Raw genomic sequence first — 22,955 nt, 5'->3', positions numbered from 1 at the left:
ACATATACATATACATACACACACACACACACACACACACACACACATACAGAAAACTTTCATCTTGTAAACCATTAGTTATAGTGAAAAATATTTTTCTTATGTTATTCCACCGAAATACAAAAGCATTTGAACCATTGCATTGGTATCCCAAGAAACTGAATTTTTACTTTTAATAATTTACCCTGACATCAGAGTTGTACAAAATCATCAGCTCATTAAATAAGAAGAATTAAATTGTCATTTATTTCCACTTGTTTGAGTATTGTTTAAAGAGAAAGTCTTAAATTGGACTGCAGTACTTTCAGGATACATCTTATCCTTATCAAGTATTTTATCGGTGGTTATCAGTATTGCCATGCAAGAAGCCTTCAATTATGAATGACTGGTGCATTTGCTATAGGAGATTTTATAGATATTAATGGCTTATTCTTTGTGAATGGTGTCACTAAAAGGATATGGTGTATTTGATAACTGATCTTTCTGCTATTCAGATTTTGAAAACCTCCAATGAAATTAGAGGTAAGGAACAATTCATCGGACTGCCACACGATGGTTTAGTGACGGAATGTGCACACATTGCCAGCACCGAACTCGCCGTCGTTAGTTCATGTACTCGGTAAGACCTTGTGCACAGAGAAATAGCTATGAGCTGGACACACTGAGGGGAAAAGTCCGTAATTCACATTCTTCTTTTAAAAGTATCTAGTGAATTCTTGTAGATCACAAGTGAATATTATATATTTTTATGACAGAATTACTGTATAGTTTTCAATTCCCTTATGAATTCTCTACAGTATCTATGCAAAAATGCCTGTAGAAATTCTTAATACAGTAGGCTTACATGTGTAGGCTGGCTTACTATTGTTGTTTAAGAATAGCATTGATTGGGAGTGTTGCAACTTAAGCACACACTTGTTTTAATGTATGGGACTTACGGTTCTGTATAACGCACAGAATTTGGGCCATGTACCCAGTGCCTGCAGATACCCACTCATCACTAAAGTGTAGCTGGTGGTAAACCCTGAAATTGAAAAGCAATATGGAATAGATGAAATGGGAATGGAGATATAAAGTACAAGACCAAAGTAGCTGGTGCAGCTATTGGACAAAGGAACATGGAATAAAATACCCTACAGTGAATTGTTTGAGGTGCACTGCAGGCACAGCTTCCCTATTGGGTCACCTTTATTTCCAGCCTGATTTTAGTAAGCTGAGAATTAAGGTTTATGAAAATACCTCTGCTAGTAAAGGCATATATATCTACTCAGAGCAATCTTTTGGCGTGTGCACTCGGGAAATATCTTGCGAATGAATTAACGAATAGGGATGATCCTCGGTTGATCTCTGACACTCTATAGCCTGCTAGATCTTTCTTTAGACCCAAGCTACACCCACTTTCTAGCCTTTCAATAGATCTCAATTCCTTATTTGACTTAGCTACTGAATGGCCTCCCCGGGCCATGTGAAAGAAGCTTTATTAATCAAATTTAGAAGTTAAGACCATAGATATTTTAGCTAAAACTTTAGATTTATCGACAATGAGAACTAGATTTTTATCAAATGATTTAATGTACTTAACAAATAAGATCCTTAAAATAAGTTATTCGATAGTATTATTATACTAAATTGAATTTAGAGTTAAAGTACAGTGTAAGTGTCAATGTATTAATTTACCAATAATACAATAAGAAAGTGTAAAGTGTGACAAGTTATACTAATATCTCTCTCTCTCTCTCTCTCTCTCTCTCTCTCTCTCTCTCTCTCTCTCTCTCTCTCTCTCTCTCTCTCTCTCTCTCTCTCTCTCTCTCTCTCTCTCTCTCAGATTTAATATCAAAACAATGCATGAATGAACATTATTGCAATAAACCTACTAAAGACTGTATCTATATCTGTGCTATAGAAATTTAATACAACAATTTATCCGTTTTAATTTACTCTAGTTGTGACTCTAATAGAAGCTACTAATAAATACATAGTGTCATTATTATTATTATTATTATTATTATTATTATTATTATTATTATTATTATTATTATTATTATTATTATTATTGCAATGGAGACTGCAACACAAAGTCCTCCTTATAGAGGGCCAACCCCAAATGAGGAGCTGTTACAGAGATGGCACCTTTCAATTACTACTACTTTACTAATTTCTTTTTTTTTTCTAATCTATCTAATATCAATCAACTTTGTCTATAAACTCAGTTAATTAAGTTAATGGCTTTAAAAAAACGTGAAATATATGAGTATTTAAAAAACTAGAAACTATAAAGATGACATTGCTAACTTTGGGCGTGAAATCGCTCTACTTGCTGAGGGCGCGTGCGGGCGTGGGGCGTGTGGGCGTACCCCTATGGAATGCTGTGAATAAATCTACAGTTCAAGAACAGATTGGAAGGTGTTATAGCCCACTTTTATTTAACCAGGTAAGATTTTTTACTATTTTTAAAAAGGGGATTTTGAGAGCCATTGTAGTTGATTGGGACAGCCCAAGGGGGGGCGGGGGGTATTTAAAGTTTCATAAGCTATTATAGAAAAACCTTATTTTAAAAGGCAAAATATTAAAAGAGAGAAAAAAGGTATTATTAAACAAAATCTTTATTTCACGTAAGTTAACAATTTTTTGTCTGTATTTGGTCCGATAATGTATTATAAGAATCTTTTTTTAACGTGTTTTACCGGACAACAATATTAATAATATCAAAGGCGCTGTGTGGGATTCTGTTGAAATATTACCTTAAAGAACACTGCCTAACCTAACCTAGGATTCATATCCATACGCACTTACCTACCGGGGCAGCGAACCCACCTTAGACTGTCGTATTTGGTTTAATTATAGAACAGTACAATAATAATTAGGACACTGAAACTCACATAATTGAATAAAGCGAATAAAGAGCCGAGCATTTTATAGCTTGTAGTTTGACTAAAGTACTGAGTTATGTAGTGAATTAACATTTTGCATCAAGAAAATTCAACAATTTAGTTGACAAGCTTTTGTTTAATTTCATAGTTGCTGCACAAAGTATTTTGAAATATTTATGAGCAGAATATAAAAGATAGTTTGATATATTGTTTATCATGGTGGACTATACTGTGAAATCAGTCTGTCAATAAATATGGGTCATTTTTATTTCTCAATTTGGAATCTGTAGATACGACAATCATTTGCCAATCCAGAATGGAAAATAATCCCTTCTTCGTGGTATTGTTCTTTGTACTTGAAATATTTCATTTTAATCGGTCGTTATGTCTCTTGTAGCTTATTTATTTCCTTATATCCTCTCCTTACTGGGCTACTTTCCCTGTTGAAGCCTTTAGGCTTATAGCATCTTGCTTTTCCAACTAGGGTTGTAGCTTAGCAAGCAATGATGATGATGATGATGATGAACAACAGTCCTATGCAGCAAGTATGGAAGGACATTTGGATTATCTATAAAAACCGCTACTCTTGATGAGTAATACGAGTCTGCTGTTTCCTCTTTAGTCAGTCTGTGGTGTCTTCATTAATTGATTTGAGAATATTTTGTCTTTAAGAATATCCCAAGGAAATTTTAAAAATAGTCATATGCTTAATCTAAAAACAAGAAAGAATTGTTCGAGTTAATTATGTTGATTTCAGCTTACAATCATAAGAACTTAGATCTTTGTTCTTGATCACTTGCCTGATATGATGATTTTATAGTCATAATGCAGAACTCTATGATACTATATTATTTTTAACTCATCCTGCTTTATGGTGATAAAATCCTTTTGCAGAGATTATCTTTGTTCACCAATACCGTACTGACCTTGCTTTAATAGCCCTTGGAAAGAATCTTCTTCTATTAACGTGCTTTTTCCCATTTTGTATGAGGTAAGCACGGTTGCATTCTTTTGAAAGACTTTGCTTTGGCTTTGGGGTAGATCGTAATCCCGATCATCTGCCCTACCTGACATCGCTTAGACCCCAGTAGCTTATGTTCACGTGTAGTACCAGTTACCAGCGTTCTTCCTCCCAACAGCGAGGAGTCCTGGAGCGATTAGGTAGACAGTTTGAGATGTGCGAGGTGTATGTTTTTTTTTTCTTTTCTTTTTTTTTCAGGTGTTGGAGTGGCTTTGTTTGTGTATGTATTAGTCTGTAACACCCATTTTCTATAAGCAAACCTATCCGTCGATTACATACACTCAAAAGATATACCCACAACACTGTAATACCCAGTTATAGGTGTTTTTTGCTGAAGCCTTTATATTTTCCAGAACTTCCGTACGTTCAGCGACGAAGTCGCAGCGTCGAGATCGGCAACTTTGGAGAGTAAGACCAAGCCTACCATATTTGACAAGATTCTCGACCGTTCCATTCCTGCTGACATTGTTTACGAAGATGACCGGTGCTTAGCTTTCCGCGACGTTTCGCCGCAGGCGCCAGTCCATATTCTCGTGATTCCCAAGAGGCGAATTCCAATGCTTAGCGAAGCTGTGGACGATGATGCGCAGGTAAAGGTTATCTTAACCCTTTTACCCCCAGGCTCCTTGGAAATTCCCAACCCTTAACCCCTCAAGGGGTTATTTTTTCCCCAGCACATTTTGCAGTATATTTTTTTTAAATTGCTCTAACAGCCTTAATTTTTGTCATAGAGAGGTCAGGTTGGTTTCATTTTCTTGGAAAATGCCTGAATTTTCTCAAAAAATTATCAAAAATATGAAAAAAAATTTTATAGCATTTTTTTGCAAGGATGTACCGGTACGTCCATGGGGGTAAAGGGATGAGTTTTGTGAAACGTACCAGTACGTCCTTTAGGGGTGAAAGGGTTAACGTAAGACAAGCTGGTATAATCTTGATGCCATTATGAATGATTGATTGATTGGTTTGAAGTTTTCTGGCGTCCTGACATCGAAGGTCATTGACACTGATCTGTATCCTGTACTGTAATACAGAAAGTCTTCAATATACAAATGTAATATGTTCCAAGAAGATGTTCGTAATTAGAATTTTGTTGAATTTTGGTAGAGGGTAGATTTCACCTAACTCACGCACCTACAAATTTCAGCTGCAATAGTCAACAAAAAGTACTGTTTCATATTGGAAATGTTGTTTTGCTCACTGCATTAAATTATAATATTGTTTTGTTACATTATTTCATTATGAATTTTTGATGCAGTATCTGCGATTTATGTTTTCAGTTGAATTTGTGTTTGTATCTCGTAATGTTTGTAGATTGAGGTCCTTCTATAATCGCTCATATTATAGTGACTATTGATGATCCTGTAATTTCGTATGTATTACATGGTATACAGTATTACAGAACAATGATTGCTACCAAAGACCTTTTTTTTTTAGATTTCTGTAGCTCTTAAGTGTTTAATAGAACTGACTATGGAAATGAAACTTAAAGCTCTTTTGTTTGAAGCAATAACGGATTTGTAATTGATTCCTCTTTATGGCAGGACAATGATATCTTTATGTATTATGATTTATTTCATTTAAAAGCTGTCAGTAAGCCTTTGGACAAATTAAATACAAGGTACTGGAGATTTATTATCTTTAAGATGCAAAAATAAGTTTATTTACCCTCGTGAAAACTGGAATTTCGTATCATTTCATTTCAGTTGTTGGGTCATCTGTTGGTTGCAGTCAAGAATGTGGCAGCTCAAGAGAAACTTGACAATGGATTCAGAGTTGGTGAGTCATGTTGTTTTGATATTTTTCCTGTTACTTATTTAGCAGTGGCTCTAGGAGTAAGTTTAATGCCTCGTGTCAGCTATTCTACAGCTTCTTGATGCTCCGGCAGATAAGAAGAAGTAGGTGCATAAGACGTAGGTGTGGGGACTGACGTGATCAGCGCCAATCCATTGATAGTCCAAGCCAGGTAGACTTTCACCAAGTCAGCCTGGGTCCTTCCTGATCCCTTGATGGATTGAATGAGAGGCAAAGGGGGAGGTATCATCAGGCAAGGCATAGGCAGATGAGTAAAGGGCTATACTTTGTCATTTGAAGACACGGACATATCTTTTGTAGCGATCATATGCTTGACTGTAAGTTTCCTCAATTGCTTAGAAATCTGCTCAAAACAAGTACATTCAGGCTGTAGAACTTCAAAAATTCAAATTTGCAACCAATGTTTACATGTTGAATAGGCTGACATCAGTCTTTTTATAGTTTATATATAAAAGATCTCTTAATGTTGTTACTGTTCTTAAGATATTTTATTTTGATTGTTCATTACTTCGTATGTAGTTTGTTTATTTCCTTATTTCCTTTCTTCATTGGGAAATATATTCCTGTTGGAGCCTTTATGCTTATAATATCCTTCTTTTCTAACTAGGGTTGTAGCTTAGCTAGTATTAATAACAACAACAACAATAGCAACACTCGCCTTCAGCCAAAAACATAAAAACATGATCTTTTCTTGTCTTTAACAAGAAGTCTAGTGTGTTTCTGTACTAACAATAATACAATGCTGGCTATTGTCATAAAAAAAGCACCAGGAAACAAAGTAAGGAACTTCCAGAAGCTGGTAGCACAGCCATTTCAGAGCTTAGGGAAAACAAGCTTTAATTTGGAGATGGTTTTAGAAGAACTTATAATCCAGTGTCAAATCTAGAATGTGAAGGTATTACCCATACTCCCAAGTCTCCCACTCCTCGAAGCTTTATTGGACAGATATCATCATACGGTAAATGACTGTGTTGTATTCCAGCAATAACGCAAATCAATTACCAGACTTAAGGTTTTAAGTACCGGATTCGCCCAAAAGATTTTATTTTGAATGAGATAGAACTGTGAAACGAGGTAATGTTAAAAGAGTTAGACAATTAAGCAGACCAGTTGAGCAGGAAGAATCTGTTTTCCTAGAATGATCTCTTCATCCACTTGTTTGTCTCTCCTGGTTTCGGTTGGTGATAGTCCTTATGATAGGGGAGGTTAATACCCATAAGGTAAAGGGAGTCCTCTCAGTTCTGATGGAATTAGAGGAAAGTCAAGAAGCCTCTTCCAACCTCAGATATCCTCAGGATAAGTCGTCATTGTTGAATTCCGGGCTATTTTCCCTGTTGGGGCCCTTGGGCTTATGGCATCTTGCTTTTCCAACTAGGGTTGTAGCCTAGCAAGTAATAATGATAATACATTACCCAGTATTCATTGGATCTCACCCTCCTCCCGACATCTAGTGGGGACACATGAGAATGGCGATTTCTGGATGGTGACCGCTAGTGTGCATTTAGTGTCTTGTTCTTGAGTATAAGATAGGAGGTGTAATCATGCAAACCTACTATGGTACAAACTTTGAGTACGTCAAACAAGCTGCGCTTGCTAAATGTATGGTACTGTATAATGAATGTTGGATGAGTATTGAAATATTCAGCTTTATTTTATAAGTTTTTTTATTTATTTACTGATAAGATTTGCACACCAATAGTATCTTCTAGTTCAGATTAATTGAATCTAGCTCTATTGAATATACTACAAATATATAACATTCTATCATGGTGTTTCAAGTTATCCTCTCAAGAAAAAAAACACACTTCGTGTTACAGAACTTTATATCTTAGTACTGTATAAGAAATTTTTTTTCTTTTTAGCTTATAAAAAGCTTTTGCTTTTTTCCAGTCATAAACAATGGAAAAGACGGGGCTCAATCAGTGTACCATCTCCATCTCCATATTCTCGGAGGCCGCCAGATGTCGTGGCCACCTGGTTAGTCTTCGTAAATGAATCAGCATTTTCTTATGGGGTCACCTTTCAGTGTACAAACAATGGAGTTGCTGTTTTGCTGATCTTTGGGAGTAACAGATAATAAACCTAAAATTTAAGGGTAGTTTTCTTTAATTTAGAACCTAAATGAGCCTTAATTAAAATCATTAGCCCTCAAAAGTTAGCAGGTTTCTGTCTTCACTAATAACAGAAGTTTTTGCATCTACTTTTTTAACCATGACACATTCTTATGATAAATGTAAAGTGCAGTTGAGTAAATAAATCACTCTGAGTCGTGGGAGATCCTGAATGATCAAGCAGAGACTTTGCTTAATAATACCACATTTGTTTTACTACTGCTTACTTGGTTTATGTATCAGGAGCTCAGCTCCCGGACGCTTTGGATGAGTTGAAGGTCTGTGGTAATATAACCTTGGTTTATACATAAGCATCATTAGTTAACACTTTTTTTGGTATTTAATTTTTTCAAATGTTTAGTATTCATGGTTGAAGTTGGATGAAAAATAAATGGGCCAATATTTTGTACTTGAAATAACATTTACCCTTGTGTGTAGTTGCACCAAAGAGTGTTCTTTTTATTGATAGCGTAGTTGTGGGCGTAGGTACAGAAGTAGAGCATGATGTAGTTGTGGTAGGATATGAAATTGTTGATCATGGTATGCTAGAAGGGGTTGCAAATGTTGATAGAGGAACATAAACTTTCACAGTTGATGAAGCCAGATCTGATGTAATCATGGTTAAAATTGCACTTATTATACAAGGTAGTTTTAGGGTTATTCTATCTCTTGATAGAAGCATGGCTGTTGGCCTGATAGCAAAAGATAAAGCTAATGTAGTGGTTTTACAATAAGTTCTTGTTATTCCTGATAGACTGAAAAGGTATTATAATTGATGGCAAAAAAGTAGCTGTTGGCATAGTGGCTAAAATCAAATCTGAAATAGCCAATGAACAATTGATAGATGTTGACAAAGAAGTATTTTCTTTCAATGGGTCCATAGAGATTGCAAAAGAAGCAGGGGGTGGAAGAGAAGACGATGGGTTGATGAACTAAGAAAATTTGTTGGTTTGAGCTATCATAGAAAGACATAAACTGACATGAGTGGAAGGACAGGACATGTCTTAGGCCTTTGTCTTATAGTGGACTGAGTATGGCTGATATATATATATATATATATATATATATATATATATATATATATATATATATATATATATATATATATATATATATATATATATGTATATATATGTATACATACATATATATATATATATATATATATATATATATATATATATATATATATATATGTATGTATACATATATATATATATATATATATATATATATATATATATATATATATATATATATATATATATATATATATATATATATATATACATATATATATATATATATATATATATATATATATATATATATATATATATATATATGTATGTATGTATGTATATATATATATATATATATATATATATATATATATATATATATATATATATATATATATATGTATGTATATATATATATATATATATATATATATATATATATATATATATATATATATATATATTTATACATATATATATATATATATATATATATATATATATATATATATATATATATATATATATATATATATATATATATATATATGCCTATATATATATATATATATATATATATATATATATATATATATATATATATATATATATATATATATATATATATATATATATATATATATATATATATATATATATATATATATATATATATATATATATATATATATATATATATATATATATAGGCATATATATATATATATATATATATATATATATATATATATATATATATATATATATATATATATATATATATATATATATATATATATATATACATACATACATACATACATACATATATCTTTCCACTCCTAAGACCTATTTGCAAAGCTGTTTTTAAAACTTTCATTTAACTAACTATTTGCTCAATGTTATGCTGAAAATAAATCTATTATAAATAACATTTTTATCTTAATATATCAAAATGTTTCAGTAGACTTCGCTTATAAATATACGGTAAAATTTTAATATATATAAAAAAGAGTTGCACAGTGCATAGATTTTCCCCAAGGGAATTCTTATTTTTGAGAATATGCTGGTTATTCTATATGAAATTTCGATTGGTGAAGCTAAATATAATAGATTTTTTACTAAATTATTGCATTTTGAATTATACAAATATATTGAACGTTTATAAAAGAAAAATTAATTAATAAAAATTAGTGCATTTTTCACTTGTACGTTCTGTATAAAAGAAATTATAATATCTAAAAAATCTCCGATTATTCATATAATTCATATAAAATTTTATCTAAAAGTCTAAATAATTATTATTTATTTAATAAATATAGTTTTGGATCTATATTAATACAATTTTATTTAAATTTATTAGAAAATTAAGTAGAATTTTTTCACATCGAAACGCAATGAAAGGTTCCATGTAAACACACAAAACCTGTCTGCTACTGTCACACATTTCGGTGTTTGTCCGGGAAAGTGAAAAATCCTATTCGGTATTGTAAAACTATGGCTTCTCTCGGTAATGTGAAGGATTCCCCTTCATGGAAGGACTCCGTTAATCAGTTCTTGAGTATAAGAAGCCCAATAACTCCTAAAAATAGTTCTGCCCTTGAGGAAATACTGGATGATTTATGTAGTTCGCAAGCTGCCTCAAGACTTCGTATGATTCATGACCATGGGGTAAAGTATGGTGTTAGTTTATGTAAATTTCGTAAAGTTATTAGAGATTTGGTATAATTTAACCGGTATTTTATCCTGAAATATTTAACTATGAGTAGAAAAAAGGTTGTTCTGTTGTAGGGCTGATTAGGAGTTTGGAATGGGGGGGTAGCAAGGGGGGGAATCCCCGGTGTGACGGTCTGAACGATTTCCCGGTCTCAAAATTCTCCTTGACATTGTATGATGGTTATTTTCCGCCATTTGCTTGCTTCGCTCCCATGAAAATAAAACATCAAGCTCATATGTACTAGCAAGCGGTAATGTTGAGCTGCGCACGCTAATATTACAGGAAAATAAAACATCAACCTCGTATGCACGGGCAAATGATAATGTTCGCGCATGCGCAGATTATCAAGGAGAATTCTGAGACGGGGGATCGTTCAGACCGTCACACCGGCAAAGAGACATTGGTAGAAACGTGTGTAACGTTTCCCAGGTCGTTTGTAGATCGACGGACACAAGATGGAATAGACAGGAGAGAAGAAGGGAAATTTTACCCCATTGTTTGTGCAAATAATTTCAGAGGTGATTGTAGTTCGATTGGACGTGGTAAGCTGCGAATACTGTAATTTAAGCGGTGGCCGTACTCCCCCAGTAGGTGAATAGTTAAGAATATGGCTCCTATGTTAGGTTAGGCGGTGTTCTTGTATCTGTATTTGCATTTTAAATGCTGTATAATCTTAAATAATAGCTGATATCCATCACTATGGTATGATTCTCTCTCTCTCTCTCTCTCTCTCTCTCTCTCTCTCTCTCTCTCCCCTACAGTATTACGACTACTATATGAATATAATTATGTCAAGTAAGTTTGTGTTTTTTCTACAGCAACTTCAAAAGCTGATTGAACACAGCGTTACTCTTCCTGTGTCACCCGGAGAGCGCTATTTCAACCTCACATGCAAGTTCCTCAACTCGCTTCTTCGCCGTCAAGGGGGAGCTTTTTTATCTTCAGAGACTTCAGATAAAGTGATCTTGTGGATCAGCGAAGTACTGAAATCAGCCGGTGTTCAAACAATGAATGAAGGAGCTCTTCTCGAAGCATTACAAGCATTAGCAAATATTCTTCGAGATGCTCCCGACCATACGGACGAGGTAAGCTTTAAGTGTGTTGTGTGATAGTAGTTTTTAAGCTTATTAAAGTATCTGGTAGATAAAAGTACTGAATATCCTCAACTTACAAAACTTAATGAGTTCCAAGAATCTGTTTGCAAGTCGATTTGTTCCGGTGCAAAAATACAAACCTTCTGTTCTTTACCATGGAATATTTATTTCGATGAAGCTGAAACCAGCCAATAAGGGTTTTTGTTATTAAGTTGTGGAATGATCTTTCTAATTGGGTAGTTGAATCAGTAGAACTTCAAAAGTTCCAAGTTGGAGTAAATGTTTTTATGTTGACGAGGCTGACATGAATCTTTTTATTGTTTATATATGACATATCTGTTTTTGACGTTGTTGAAAGTTTATATAGGACATATATGTTTTGACGCTATTACTGTTTTTAGAATGATATATTGTTAATTTATTCTCATCATTTATTTATTTCCTCATTTCCTTTCCTCACTGGACTATTTTTCCCTGTTGGAGCCCTTGGGCTTATAGCATCTTGCTTTTCCAACCAGGGTTGTAGCTTGGCTAGTAATAATAATAACAATAGGTTATATGAGGAATTTGAGTTTCTCCGTGTTTGCAGTGAATTTTTCACCCACAGTTTAATAATTCCATTTTGTTCCTAGAAAGTTTCAGGCTGTCATTCCAGTGGTATTTATTACCTCTGCGCACGCTTACTTCTAACCTACCCCTCTCCTCCCCCTCCCCCCCACTAACTAGAAGTGGTTAGTTACATCCGGACAAAAAGCTTATCGGTAGGTTTCAGCTTTGCCGAAATAAATACTCTATAGTAAAGAACTCGAAGTTTGTATTGCTAGGAAAAATAGGAATTATTTCCAAATTTGTCATTTTGTTAAAGTCTAGCCTAGGGTAAGCTTAACCTGACTCCCATGCCTACGATTCCCGGCTACAAAAATCAACGAATAGTCACGTTTCATATGAAATAAATATCAGGTTACTGCAAATGTCCTTTTGTTTACTGTATTTAATTATATAATGTTTTATTATACAGCAATATTTCTTTATCTTATACGAACTATTGATACAATATCTGAAATTTATGATACAGTTGTATGTGTGTTTGTATCTCCAAATGTTTGTAAGTTTGGGACCTAATGTATAACATAAAACATGTAGGCTACATATGGCACAGAAGGGCACAGAAGTCATTTCTATCAATGCAGCAGTTTTTTCTTTATAAATATTCTCATATTCTGCATATCTGTATGACACGTGCCGAAGGTTAGGTACAGTGATTGTGAGATGTTTTGTTTGCTCAGTGTACTGTGTGATGTATTCATTATGTTTGTTTTAAATTTTCAGATATATACAAGTCTCGCCGGCACCCAAGGGGGCCTAATCCGCACGATAGAATTCAACGCTTCGTATTACATCCTCGCTCCTACGATGCAGTGTCTGCACCTCCTGACTTACGTAACTCCGGAAGTTATAACCGAAACTCGTCAACTTGGAGAAGAGATATTCCCCGCCGAAGTGGTCTCCAGCATACAGAGGATCGTGATACGCATTTTGAAGCAGCCGTCGCCCATCCCTTGTATCTGTCCCCATAAACTCTACTTGAATCTGATCACATCATGTTTGAATGTCATATACAATTTAGTGGTCTGCGCTCCAAATGATGTTCTTGGAAATATAATTGTCAGCGCTTGCCGTCCGTACATGTTCTACGGATTGCCCGGATTTGCCCATAGTGAACTGATGCAGTACGCGACAGAAACTGAAATTGATATCCCCGTTTCATCGGGTGTTGATAGCGATGTTTCATCAAGGGTAGGTCTTGAATTTTAATTTATAATGCATTGATAATTAGGTCATTCATTGTCACACATCTCTAGACACTATACTCAATTTTTTTTAATGAGGCGCATTTGCACTGACTCACAGGGGTGCCCTTTTAACTCGGAAAAGTTTTCTAATTGCTGATTGGTTGGACAGAATATTTCTAATCAATCAACTAGTAGGAAACTTTTCCAAGCTAAAAGGGCACCCTTGTGAGTCAGTGCAAATACATCTTATTAAAATAATTGAGGATTAATAACTGAAATATCAACACACTTTGTGACTACAGTACAGTAATTTGAAAATTTATTAGAATTTTCTCTTTCAATGGAAAGGGGTTAGGTTGATATAGCAAAGACATATTGTCTGTATGTTTGTTAGCCTCCCATCCTGTCATACTTATATTTACTTAATACTGTATATTATATAATGATTGTATATCAGTTTTGCTTATTACACAGCCAAAACCTCATACACTCTTGTAGGAATCATGTCCTAGGAAAAGGTGTTGTACCGCAATGATTTCATTAACGCTCTGTAAAGACCATAATTTATTACTGAACATGATCTTGGGTGTCATTTGTAATCAACAACTATGATCACCTAGTTACTAGCGTATGTTGGCCATTTTCCCTTTTTTTAGGCCTTAATGCATTTTAACAGTTTATTTCTACTTACCAAGGCATAATTAGAAAAAATATAGTGCTCTATATTGTGTGAATAATGTGTCAAATATCATTACTGTACCATGTTACTTATTTCATATCTTGATTCACGGAAACCACAGCTTGAAGCTTTTCAATAACAAGGAGTACATGTTGACACTAGGAGTCCATTACCATATTATCACAAATGTAAGTGTTTACTTGAATTAATTTAATAACCCACTGAAATTTTATTATCGTTTTATTTAGGGGAATTTCTTGCCGCAGAATTACACTAATCGTAATCGTCGGAAGAGACTGAGACGCAAAAGGGCCCAGCCATCTCGTTCGACATCAGATTCAAGTTCTGGTGCCTGTCCTTTAATGCCAGGTATCGAAGGAGTAGCAGCCAGCTTGAAAAATCCACCTCCTGCTTCTGCATTGGCCGGAATTTCTCTGAAGCCGCAGTGGGCAAGAACAGATAGTTGTGGAAATAAGGAGAATTCATCTAGTAGCACAGGTCATTATAATAATCTTCTGTTATAGTTGGCTTTTATGTTTAGTTATCCTTATTTCCTTAGCCATTTTTCACTGATTTTATTTACTTATGTGAAGACACTGTAGCATGGGAGTTAAAGATATTTTTGTAATTGACTTGGAGTTTTGAAAATTTAGGTGATGCATTTGTTTCAAGGAAACTGGGTTTAATCTACTGTATTCCAGTACTATATTATAAATTCATTGAAGAAGTAGATAAATGATGACCTAAACTTAATGACAGATCCAAAAGATGGACTATAAGACATGGCTAACTCATTCAGCTTCTAAACCTGTGAAATGGAGTGAAAATGTTAAAAAGTTTATGATGATTACAGTATTATGAATGTCTTGCTTATTGTTCAGAATTTTGTCTACCCCGTTGTTTTCCCCGAAGAAATTATGCTAACCCCATGAATCTCCAACTGTTCTATACATTAAGAAATTTGTGAGGAGGATAAACAACATAGGTGACAACACATTCCTTAGGAATACTCCACTCTTCACTGGTAATTCATTTGATAGGACTCCACTAACATTAACTTTGTACTTACTATGCTCATGAACAGACTTAATCAGATTCACATAATTAAGAGGAATTCCATAATAACGCAGTACTCTCCACAAAATTGGTCAGTACACACTATCAAAGGCTTTTTCATAGTCAACAAATGCCATCAAAAGTGGATTTCTATATTCTATGCATTGCTGACATGTCTCAAAATGAAAATTGGTCAGTACTTCTACCTTTTCTAAATCCTTCTTGTTAATCTCAGCTTTTCATCAATCTTTCTTTCTAGTCTCTTTAGAATAATCATACTGATCTGTATATATTTTTAACAATTGACGTAAGTGTGATGCCTCTGTAATTATTGCAGTCAGTCAGGTCTCCTTTTTTTTGCCATCTTCACCAACACTCCTAACTCCCATTCATCAGGTTTTGCCTCTTCATGCCACATTCTATAAGATAATCTTTTAAGTATTCTGGGGGTCACTTCATTGTCAGCCAGCATCATCTCAGCAGTTATTCCATTGTGTTCAGGGACTTTCCATCTCTTGAGTATTTTAATGATAGCTTCGACTTTAAACACACTGAATTCATTCATGGGCACTTTAAGGTCTTCCTCAGCTTCAGGTATATTAATCAAATTATTCCCTTCATATCTCCTATTCATGACCTCACTAAAGTGTTCCATCCAATGTTGTCTTTCTTCATCTTCTGTCGTTATAACAGACCCATCTCTCTTTTTGATAGGTATGATTCTTTTTCTTTGCCTCAGTAGAGATTCCATTAATAACTCTGTGAGCAGTTCATAGCTTTGTCAACTTCATCTGCTTTCCTATCTAAATATTCTGTCCAGTCATTCCTGGCTTTTCTTTTGACCTCTATCAATACTGGAATACTTAGCATGCTCTACCTTGTAATTTTCATTATCTCCTTGAAAACTTTCAACAATAATTTTCCGTTTATTTTTTCTCCTTTTTATAGTATCTCACGTATCATTTGATATCCATGGCTTTCTCCTTGTAACTGCGTGTCCCAAAACTTCACTACCAACTGACTGATATATGTTCTTAATATCACACCATTCTTCAATAATTGTCTTCTCTTCGTCTCTTAAAGTCTCTAAGACTGCAAATCGATTCCTATATTCAATTTCAAATGTTTCTCTGTGCTCATCTTCTAGAAGCTTAGTTGTATCAAACCCAGGTATTCTATCTACCTTTTTGTTGGTTGGTTTCAGTTTTAATTTCAGTGTGGCAATGAGGAGCTGATGATCACTACCAATATCTACACCTCTATAGCTTCGTACATTTCTCAGAGTCCTCCTTTTCTCTTTATTAGTGCCAATGTGATCTATTTGAATTTTGTAATTGTCACATGGTGAAGTCCATGTATATTTGTAGATGTCCTTATGCTGAAAAAGAGTACCTCCAATGACAAGATTGTTTGTTAAACAGAAACTTAGGAAATGTGGTCCCTTTTTATTTGGAACTGCCAAGACCCTCGATACCCATCACATTCTCTATTCCTTGATCATTCCTTCCAACTTTGGCATTGAAGTCACCAATCTCAATTTTCATATCCCTCTCACTTGGATCTCATCTATTACATTCTGCAGTTCTTCATAGTGTTCATCTTTCCTTTCTTTACGGGAATCATTTGTTGGGGCATAACAAATTACTATACTCACATTGCACTACTTTGATTTAAACTGCAGGTAACAATCTAATATCTACAACTCTACCTTCCGTTAATGCCTTTTTTGCTCCTGGTGGCATCATCATTCCTACCCCTTCTCTTACAACTCCATCTGATCTTCCTGAATAGATATATATATATATATATATTGCCTTGGTCTAAGGTTTCCTTACCAATCCCCTTACAATGTGTTTCACTTAAAGCCAAGATATCCAAACTATATTTCATAAATTCACAAATTTTATTTACTTTTATAAATCTGGAAATAGCGTGAAACTGTACATGAAGAATATTTAAATTGAAATATATTGATTAAATGTTTTTATTCTTAGTTTGATAGTCTTCTGTACACCAAACCTGATATTGCAAAAAATGTCTTTCCATAGAGTAATGTTCATAAATGTTTTGTTTTTCAACAGATGTCGCCACTACTGATGAAAATAGCTCCGGGGTAGCGTCGTGCAACAACAGCTCGGTTGAAGTACGCTCGAGTGGTTCTGAAACGGATGTGTCCGATATAGAGGGTGGAAGTGAAAAAGAGTCTATTCTGATGGCACGTGTCAGACAGTCCTCCCTTCAAGCCATAAATGCTGTGATTGACGTAAGTTATTATTGACGATTTATGCTGTATTTTGTATGATATCTATTTGTTCTTATATGTATACAAATCGTTCGTCTTCTGAAATAGGGCAATTTCTTCAGTGGAACTGAAATACATACACACATACATATACCAAAGGCACTTCCCCCAATTTTGGGGGGTAGCCGACAACAACAAGAAACAAAACAAAAAGGGGACCTCTACTCTCTACGTTCCTCCAGCCTAACCAGGGACTCAGCCGAGTTCAGCTGGTACTGCTAGGGTGCCACAGCCCAACCTCCCACATTTCCACCACAGATGAAGCTTCATACTGCTGAGTCCCCTACTGCTGCTACCTCCGCGGTCATCTAAGGCACCGGAGGAAGCAGCAGGAACTGAAATGGCTGTTGAAATTGCTATTTGAGGTAATTAACAGGTGTTGAGAGTGGGCGAGTAGCCCTGCCCATACTCCTGTCAAAGACTCTTCATTTTCGTCTTCTGCTCTAACGAGTACAGACGTTCTTTTACATCCTATCCATTGCCATTTCATCTTTTTTTTCATATCTTTAGTTTGAATGGTTTATTTTGGCTTCATGTTAAGGATGAAATGAAGCAGGAATCTTCAAATCGATGAAAGGACGGACACTCGTCGGTTTTTTACTAAACCTAAATCAGCAATAGATACACTCACACTGCGCTTTTAGGGGCCCGATTGTAGATTGTGGCCTCTTATTAAGGGGAGGCATATTCTTTGAAGAGCAAGAAGGCTACGTGTTCTCCTGCGTCATTCTTTGCAATGCCCAAGACAATGTTGGAGAGACTTGATTCGCTCTTTGGTCTCCCCATCGAGTTTGCTGATTGCTGAAGCTTGTGGTTATATTCCCATGCTTAGTCCCGTGGAGTATGCTTCAGTTTCAGGGAGAACTCTGATCTACATTGGCAAGTTTTTACAGGGTTAGTGGAGTGTGAGGTAGCTGCCACACTTACACATGTGCTGGAACCTCTTCTTAGTAGGCTGCCCCTGGTGGGTTTAACCTTTTTCTGTTTTCGCAACAGAAAAACCCCAGTTTCTGACCGAGGTCCCCCATTTTTGCGAGTCTTGGAAGCGGGTTATCTTTCTCTAAAACTACTTATTCAAAATGCACACAAAACCTTTTAAAAAAGTATTTTTAATTTCATAATACATTTTTCTCTTAAACTCAAACTTTTCTTGTTTTTATGGTAAATCTTTTTTTGTTGGGCATTGAAAGTAAAGTGCAAGTTTATTTAGCTAGAAACTTCAAGGAATTATTGTCTGTTATATGATGTCCTGAATGCTCAAGTGGACAGCTCTTCTTTGAGAACACTCCAAAATCAGACCATTGTTCTCTAGTCTTGGGTAGTGTCATAGGTTCTTGGTTTTCCACTGTAATGGATTAGAGTTCTCTTTCTTGAGGGTACTCTCGGGCACACTATTCTATTTCATTTCTCTTCCTCTTGTTTTGTTAAAATTTTTATAGTTTATATAGGAAATATTTTAATGTTACCATTCTTAAAATATTTTATTTTTCCTCTTTTCCTTTCATCACTGGGCTATTTTCCCTGTTGGAGCCCCTGGGCTTATAGCATCCTGCTTTTCCAACTAGGGTTGTAGCTTAGCAAGTCATAATAATAATAGTAATACTTGAGTGTTCCTTTTCATTACAAGATTTTACTTAATCAGATCATGGGATGAGTTCATTTACATTTGTATTAGAGACAATTGTATTAGTCATGTTGCCATAATTCTTATAAGTGACTCATTTTTAACACCATCACAGTATTTTACTCCCGATCTTCTTCACATGCTGACCACAGGAATGCAAGGTATATCATGCAATTTATTCAGCTTATTAGTGCACCAATATATTTTTTCATTGAAGGATATTTTTAATCATCTGAAAAGGAGAGTTAAGAAATTTATATAGCGGTTTGAGTAAACTGTTCGGTAATAATGATATTAAATACACCATGATGCTTTTGTTTCAGTTGTGTTCCTGATGTCTTAGTTAATAGAATGCTGATGAACAGATGATACTTAAGTGGACACTGAAATTTAGTTGGGCTTTTTTAATTTAACAGCTTCATTTTATGCAACATGAGCATAAAATTAAGAAAGAAAATACAAAGAATATGGAAAGTAAGAGAGGGGAATTATCTATTATATTTTTGTTCCGTCTTAGATACAAACCCTTCACTATTTATAGGAGTATACTTTCGGCGTAGCTGAAAGACACCCCTATAAATAGCTCCAGGTTTGTATACAAGGAAAAATACAAATTACTTACAAATTTGTTATTTTAACCCTTTTACCCCCAGGCTATTTGGAAATTTCCAACCCTTAACCCCCAAGGGGTTATTTTTTTCCCAGCACATTTTGCAGTATATATTTTTAAATTGCTCTAACTGCCTTAATTTTTGACATCGAGAGGTCAGGTTGGTCTCATTATCTTGGAAAATGCCTGAATTTTCTCAAAAAATTATCAAAAATATGAAAAAAAAAAAATTTATAGCATTTTTTGCAAGAACGTACCAGTACGTCCATGGGGGTAAAGGGATGGCTTTTGTGAAACGTACCAGTACGTCCTTTGGGGGTACAGTAAAAGGGTTAATAATTCTACACAACATACCATCAGATATTGTACATTACATGAACAATACCGCCACACATATATACTGTTCCATTAAAGGTTTCATACTTCTTGGGTATTTGACTTTTCGCTTGTCACAAACAAGAGATATACCAACGGTAATTTTCTGGGACCTCTGATAAGACTGATTTCAGTAATTTCAGTAATTTCAGTAATTCATCTTAAGTACTTATTATTGCATGTGCTTAATAGAATTGCACATTAGATGTCTTTTGAACTTTTAAGTCATAAGATATTTTTCCTCTGGTTTATACAACTTTGATAAGTTTTATTTGTTTAGGCTATGCTAGATGATCAGATTACGAAATGCCTCGTAAGTAAGTTTGGTGATTATTTTACGGTGGGAGTTTGAACGTTTACATATTTATCAATGCTTTTTTCAATATTAAACTTACCCGATAATCATGTAGCTGTCAACTCCGTTGCCCGACAGAATTCTACGGGAGGGATACGCCAGCTATCACTATACTAGAAGGGGGTGTACTCACAAGCGCCACCTGTGGCCAGGTACTACAGTACTTGTTGTTGACGCCACCTCACTTTTTCCTCTGTCGTGCTTCCGGCAAGACGTTCTTGGATACGCTTATGATTTTGGAGTATTGTTCACGGTTTGGTGAAGTATTTCTCTAAAATTTGCAGCTATTCGCTATACTGGAAACTTCTATATTAGCTTAGTTAGCTTTTGGAATTAATTTGATTAATTATGGTGACGAAGAGAGTATGAACTCTCTTTCACCTTTAAATGGCCGACCCTTCCCTTAGACGGAAGTGTTGGTGTCTAAGAGAGTTTAGACTCTCTTTCTTAATTTTGCTTAACAAAAGTTATAGATTTATTTTATATCTCTCCGCCTTTTATAGGCCTCTTCGATTAACTTCCTTTTATTATAAACTTATTAAAATTAATTTTTATATTTGTTTATATTCGACCTTTCCTAATAGTAGGCGGTCTTTTCTTGGTACCGAAGTTAATTAACATTGAGCCCGTCATTTCGGTTTTACCTGTTAACATATTTTGCTATTTTAATGTTTTTGAAAGAATTTCTTTGATAGTCTCGTACTGTTTTCAAAGTTGAACTAACGTTTTGTTTTGTCTCTGCAGTTGTTGACGTTCAGAACGTTCAACTTGCGCTCTATCGTCACGATAGAGAGAGAATTTTCACGGTGTCACGTTGCAGTAAGAGTAACCGTGTCTAGCGTTTTGTTCATTCTTTCTTAACTTAATGGTTTTAATTCTAATAAATTGGGAAATATTTCAGTTTTTTCCTTTAACAATAATATGTTTTAACGATATATATGATTGGGCTCTTCTCTCAGGTTCTAAGTCAAGAGAGAGAGAGAGAGAGAGAGAGATAGAGATGGAGGGAGAAAGAGGAGGATAAACGTTTCGTTCAAGCGAGTAACGTTGTTATCGTTTTTGCTCTTCTCACTAGTCTCTTTAGGGGAAGAAGGTAAACGTTTCTAGAGTTTTTTCTTGTTCTCAAGCTTTATGCGGTGAGAGATTTTAAACGTAGTTTATTTGATCTAGTGTTTAGTCTCTTTCCAGCCACTGAATTATTTATCTTTCATTAGATTTTTCTGTTACATTGTATTTCTGTTTTCGCAATTACTAACTTTTGAGAAAGGATAGAATTGCGTGTTTCAGGTACAAACCACTTAAAGTTTCGTGTTCAGTGAAATAAGTGCAAACAGAAAATCAAAAGTGATAAGTGATTAGCGCAAAGTGTGTCAGTGTTGTGCGTGAGGGTACTTCTGTGCGTGCCAGTCGTCCTCCCAGTCCGGGACCTCTTGCAAGCTCCCAAGCCCAGGGGAGAAGCAATGTCGAACGGCAAAAGGGTTCGGCAGGCCTTGATCGGCGCACAGAAGTATCCTCGGTGGTTGCGGGCGTGTCTTACAGAGACCGTCACTCCCACCCGCAGACGATTGAGCCCTTATTTTGCTCGTCTGCAGAAGAAATTTCGGGGAGAAAACGCTGGTCTCAGGTCTCAAGACCTCTTAAACGTAAAGTCCAGACCTATGCCAGACGTACGAAGTTAGAGTTCAACAACCCGGATGCAGTCATTGGGTTAGCTCTGACTCTCCTCAGTCATCAGGTGACTGCACACCTCCTAAGAGAGGTAAGGCGATGCCTCTACAGACCTCATCTTCTATTAAGGCTTTGCCTTAACAGACCTTATCGTCTGTTGATCCCAAGACGACTTTGCTGCAGTCCATGCAGTCGCAGCTTGCGGTCTTAATGCGTGAGTTTCAGGCTGAGGTTACCAGCGGTGTGCAGCAACCCCCGCCTCCTCCTGCGAGAGCTCCGCCTCCGCAGTCCAGTCTGCCAGGCGTACGAAGTTGAGGTTCCTCAGGCTACCTTACCGCGTTCTGAGTTGCCAGTTACCAGCGTTGTGCAGCAACCTTAACCTTCCTTAAGGCAACCTCAGCAATGGGAGCAGGAGTCTTATGCCTTACTTCCTCCGCTTCCGCTTGCGGTTCCACCAGCGAGGCAACAATCTCTTGAGGTACGACAACCTCTTCCATCAATGAGGCAGCCACCTCAGCACTCGCTGCAGTGACCACCTTAGGCTAGCACCTCAGGAACCTCAACTCGCGAGACAAGAACTGCGTTCTGCGCAGCCGCTACCTCAACTCTCGCAGCTCACACCTCAGGAACCTTAACTCGTTCCTCAGGAACCTGCTACTGCGCATCCGCAACCCTTACAGCAAGCGCAACTCTTAAGGCAGCAACCTCATGCTATGAGTCAGCCACCTCAACGCATGCATCTGCCATTTTTTCCTCAACTTGAGCTTCTTCCCATTCAACTTGGGAATAACAAATGACAATAATAACACCTCATTACTTTCATAACTTGCATTTGTAATCATATAC

General features: G+C 35.5%; 2 protein-coding genes across 4 annotated transcripts in view; both read left to right on the top strand.

The window, feature by feature from the left end:
* The first annotated feature begins 2,162 nt into the window (after nt 1-2,162).
* Nucleotides 2,163-7,796, top strand: LOC137637964 (uncharacterized HIT-like protein Synpcc7942_1390). The gene is made up of 4 exons (XM_068370067.1): nt 2,163-2,431; nt 4,245-4,481; nt 5,595-5,667; nt 7,594-7,796. Exons 1-4 carry the CDS (start codon nt 2,279-2,281, stop codon nt 7,683-7,685), a joined length of 555 nt encoding a protein of 184 aa, XP_068226168.1. The 5' UTR covers nt 2,163-2,278; the 3' UTR covers nt 7,686-7,796.
* Nucleotides 7,797-10,273: 2,477 nt separating this feature from the next.
* The window catches only part of LOC137638664 (HEAT repeat-containing protein 6), a 45,970-nt gene continuing 33,288 nt past the window's right edge, over nt 10,274-22,955 (top strand). For 2 of the 3 annotated variants that reach the window (XM_068370948.1, XM_068370947.1), the window contains exons 1-5: nt 10,274-10,507; nt 11,372-11,638; nt 12,977-13,444; nt 14,368-14,617; nt 17,257-17,438. In XM_068370948.1, the coding sequence (XP_068227049.1) occupies nt 10,334-10,507; nt 11,372-11,638; nt 12,977-13,444; nt 14,368-14,617; nt 17,257-17,438 (1,341 nt within the window). In that variant the 5' untranslated portion in view covers nt 10,274-10,333. The remainder of the gene's footprint in view (nt 10,508-11,371; nt 11,639-12,976; nt 13,445-14,367; nt 14,618-17,256; nt 17,439-22,955) is intronic. The other variant, XM_068370949.1, reaches the window with a different exon arrangement.

Source organism: Palaemon carinicauda, chromosome 3, assembly GCF_036898095.1.
Source record: "Palaemon carinicauda isolate YSFRI2023 chromosome 3, ASM3689809v2, whole genome shotgun sequence".
Classification (NCBI taxonomy): domain Eukaryota; kingdom Metazoa; phylum Arthropoda; class Malacostraca; order Decapoda; family Palaemonidae; genus Palaemon; species Palaemon carinicauda.
This window is presented reverse-complemented; position numbering and strand designations above follow the sequence as displayed.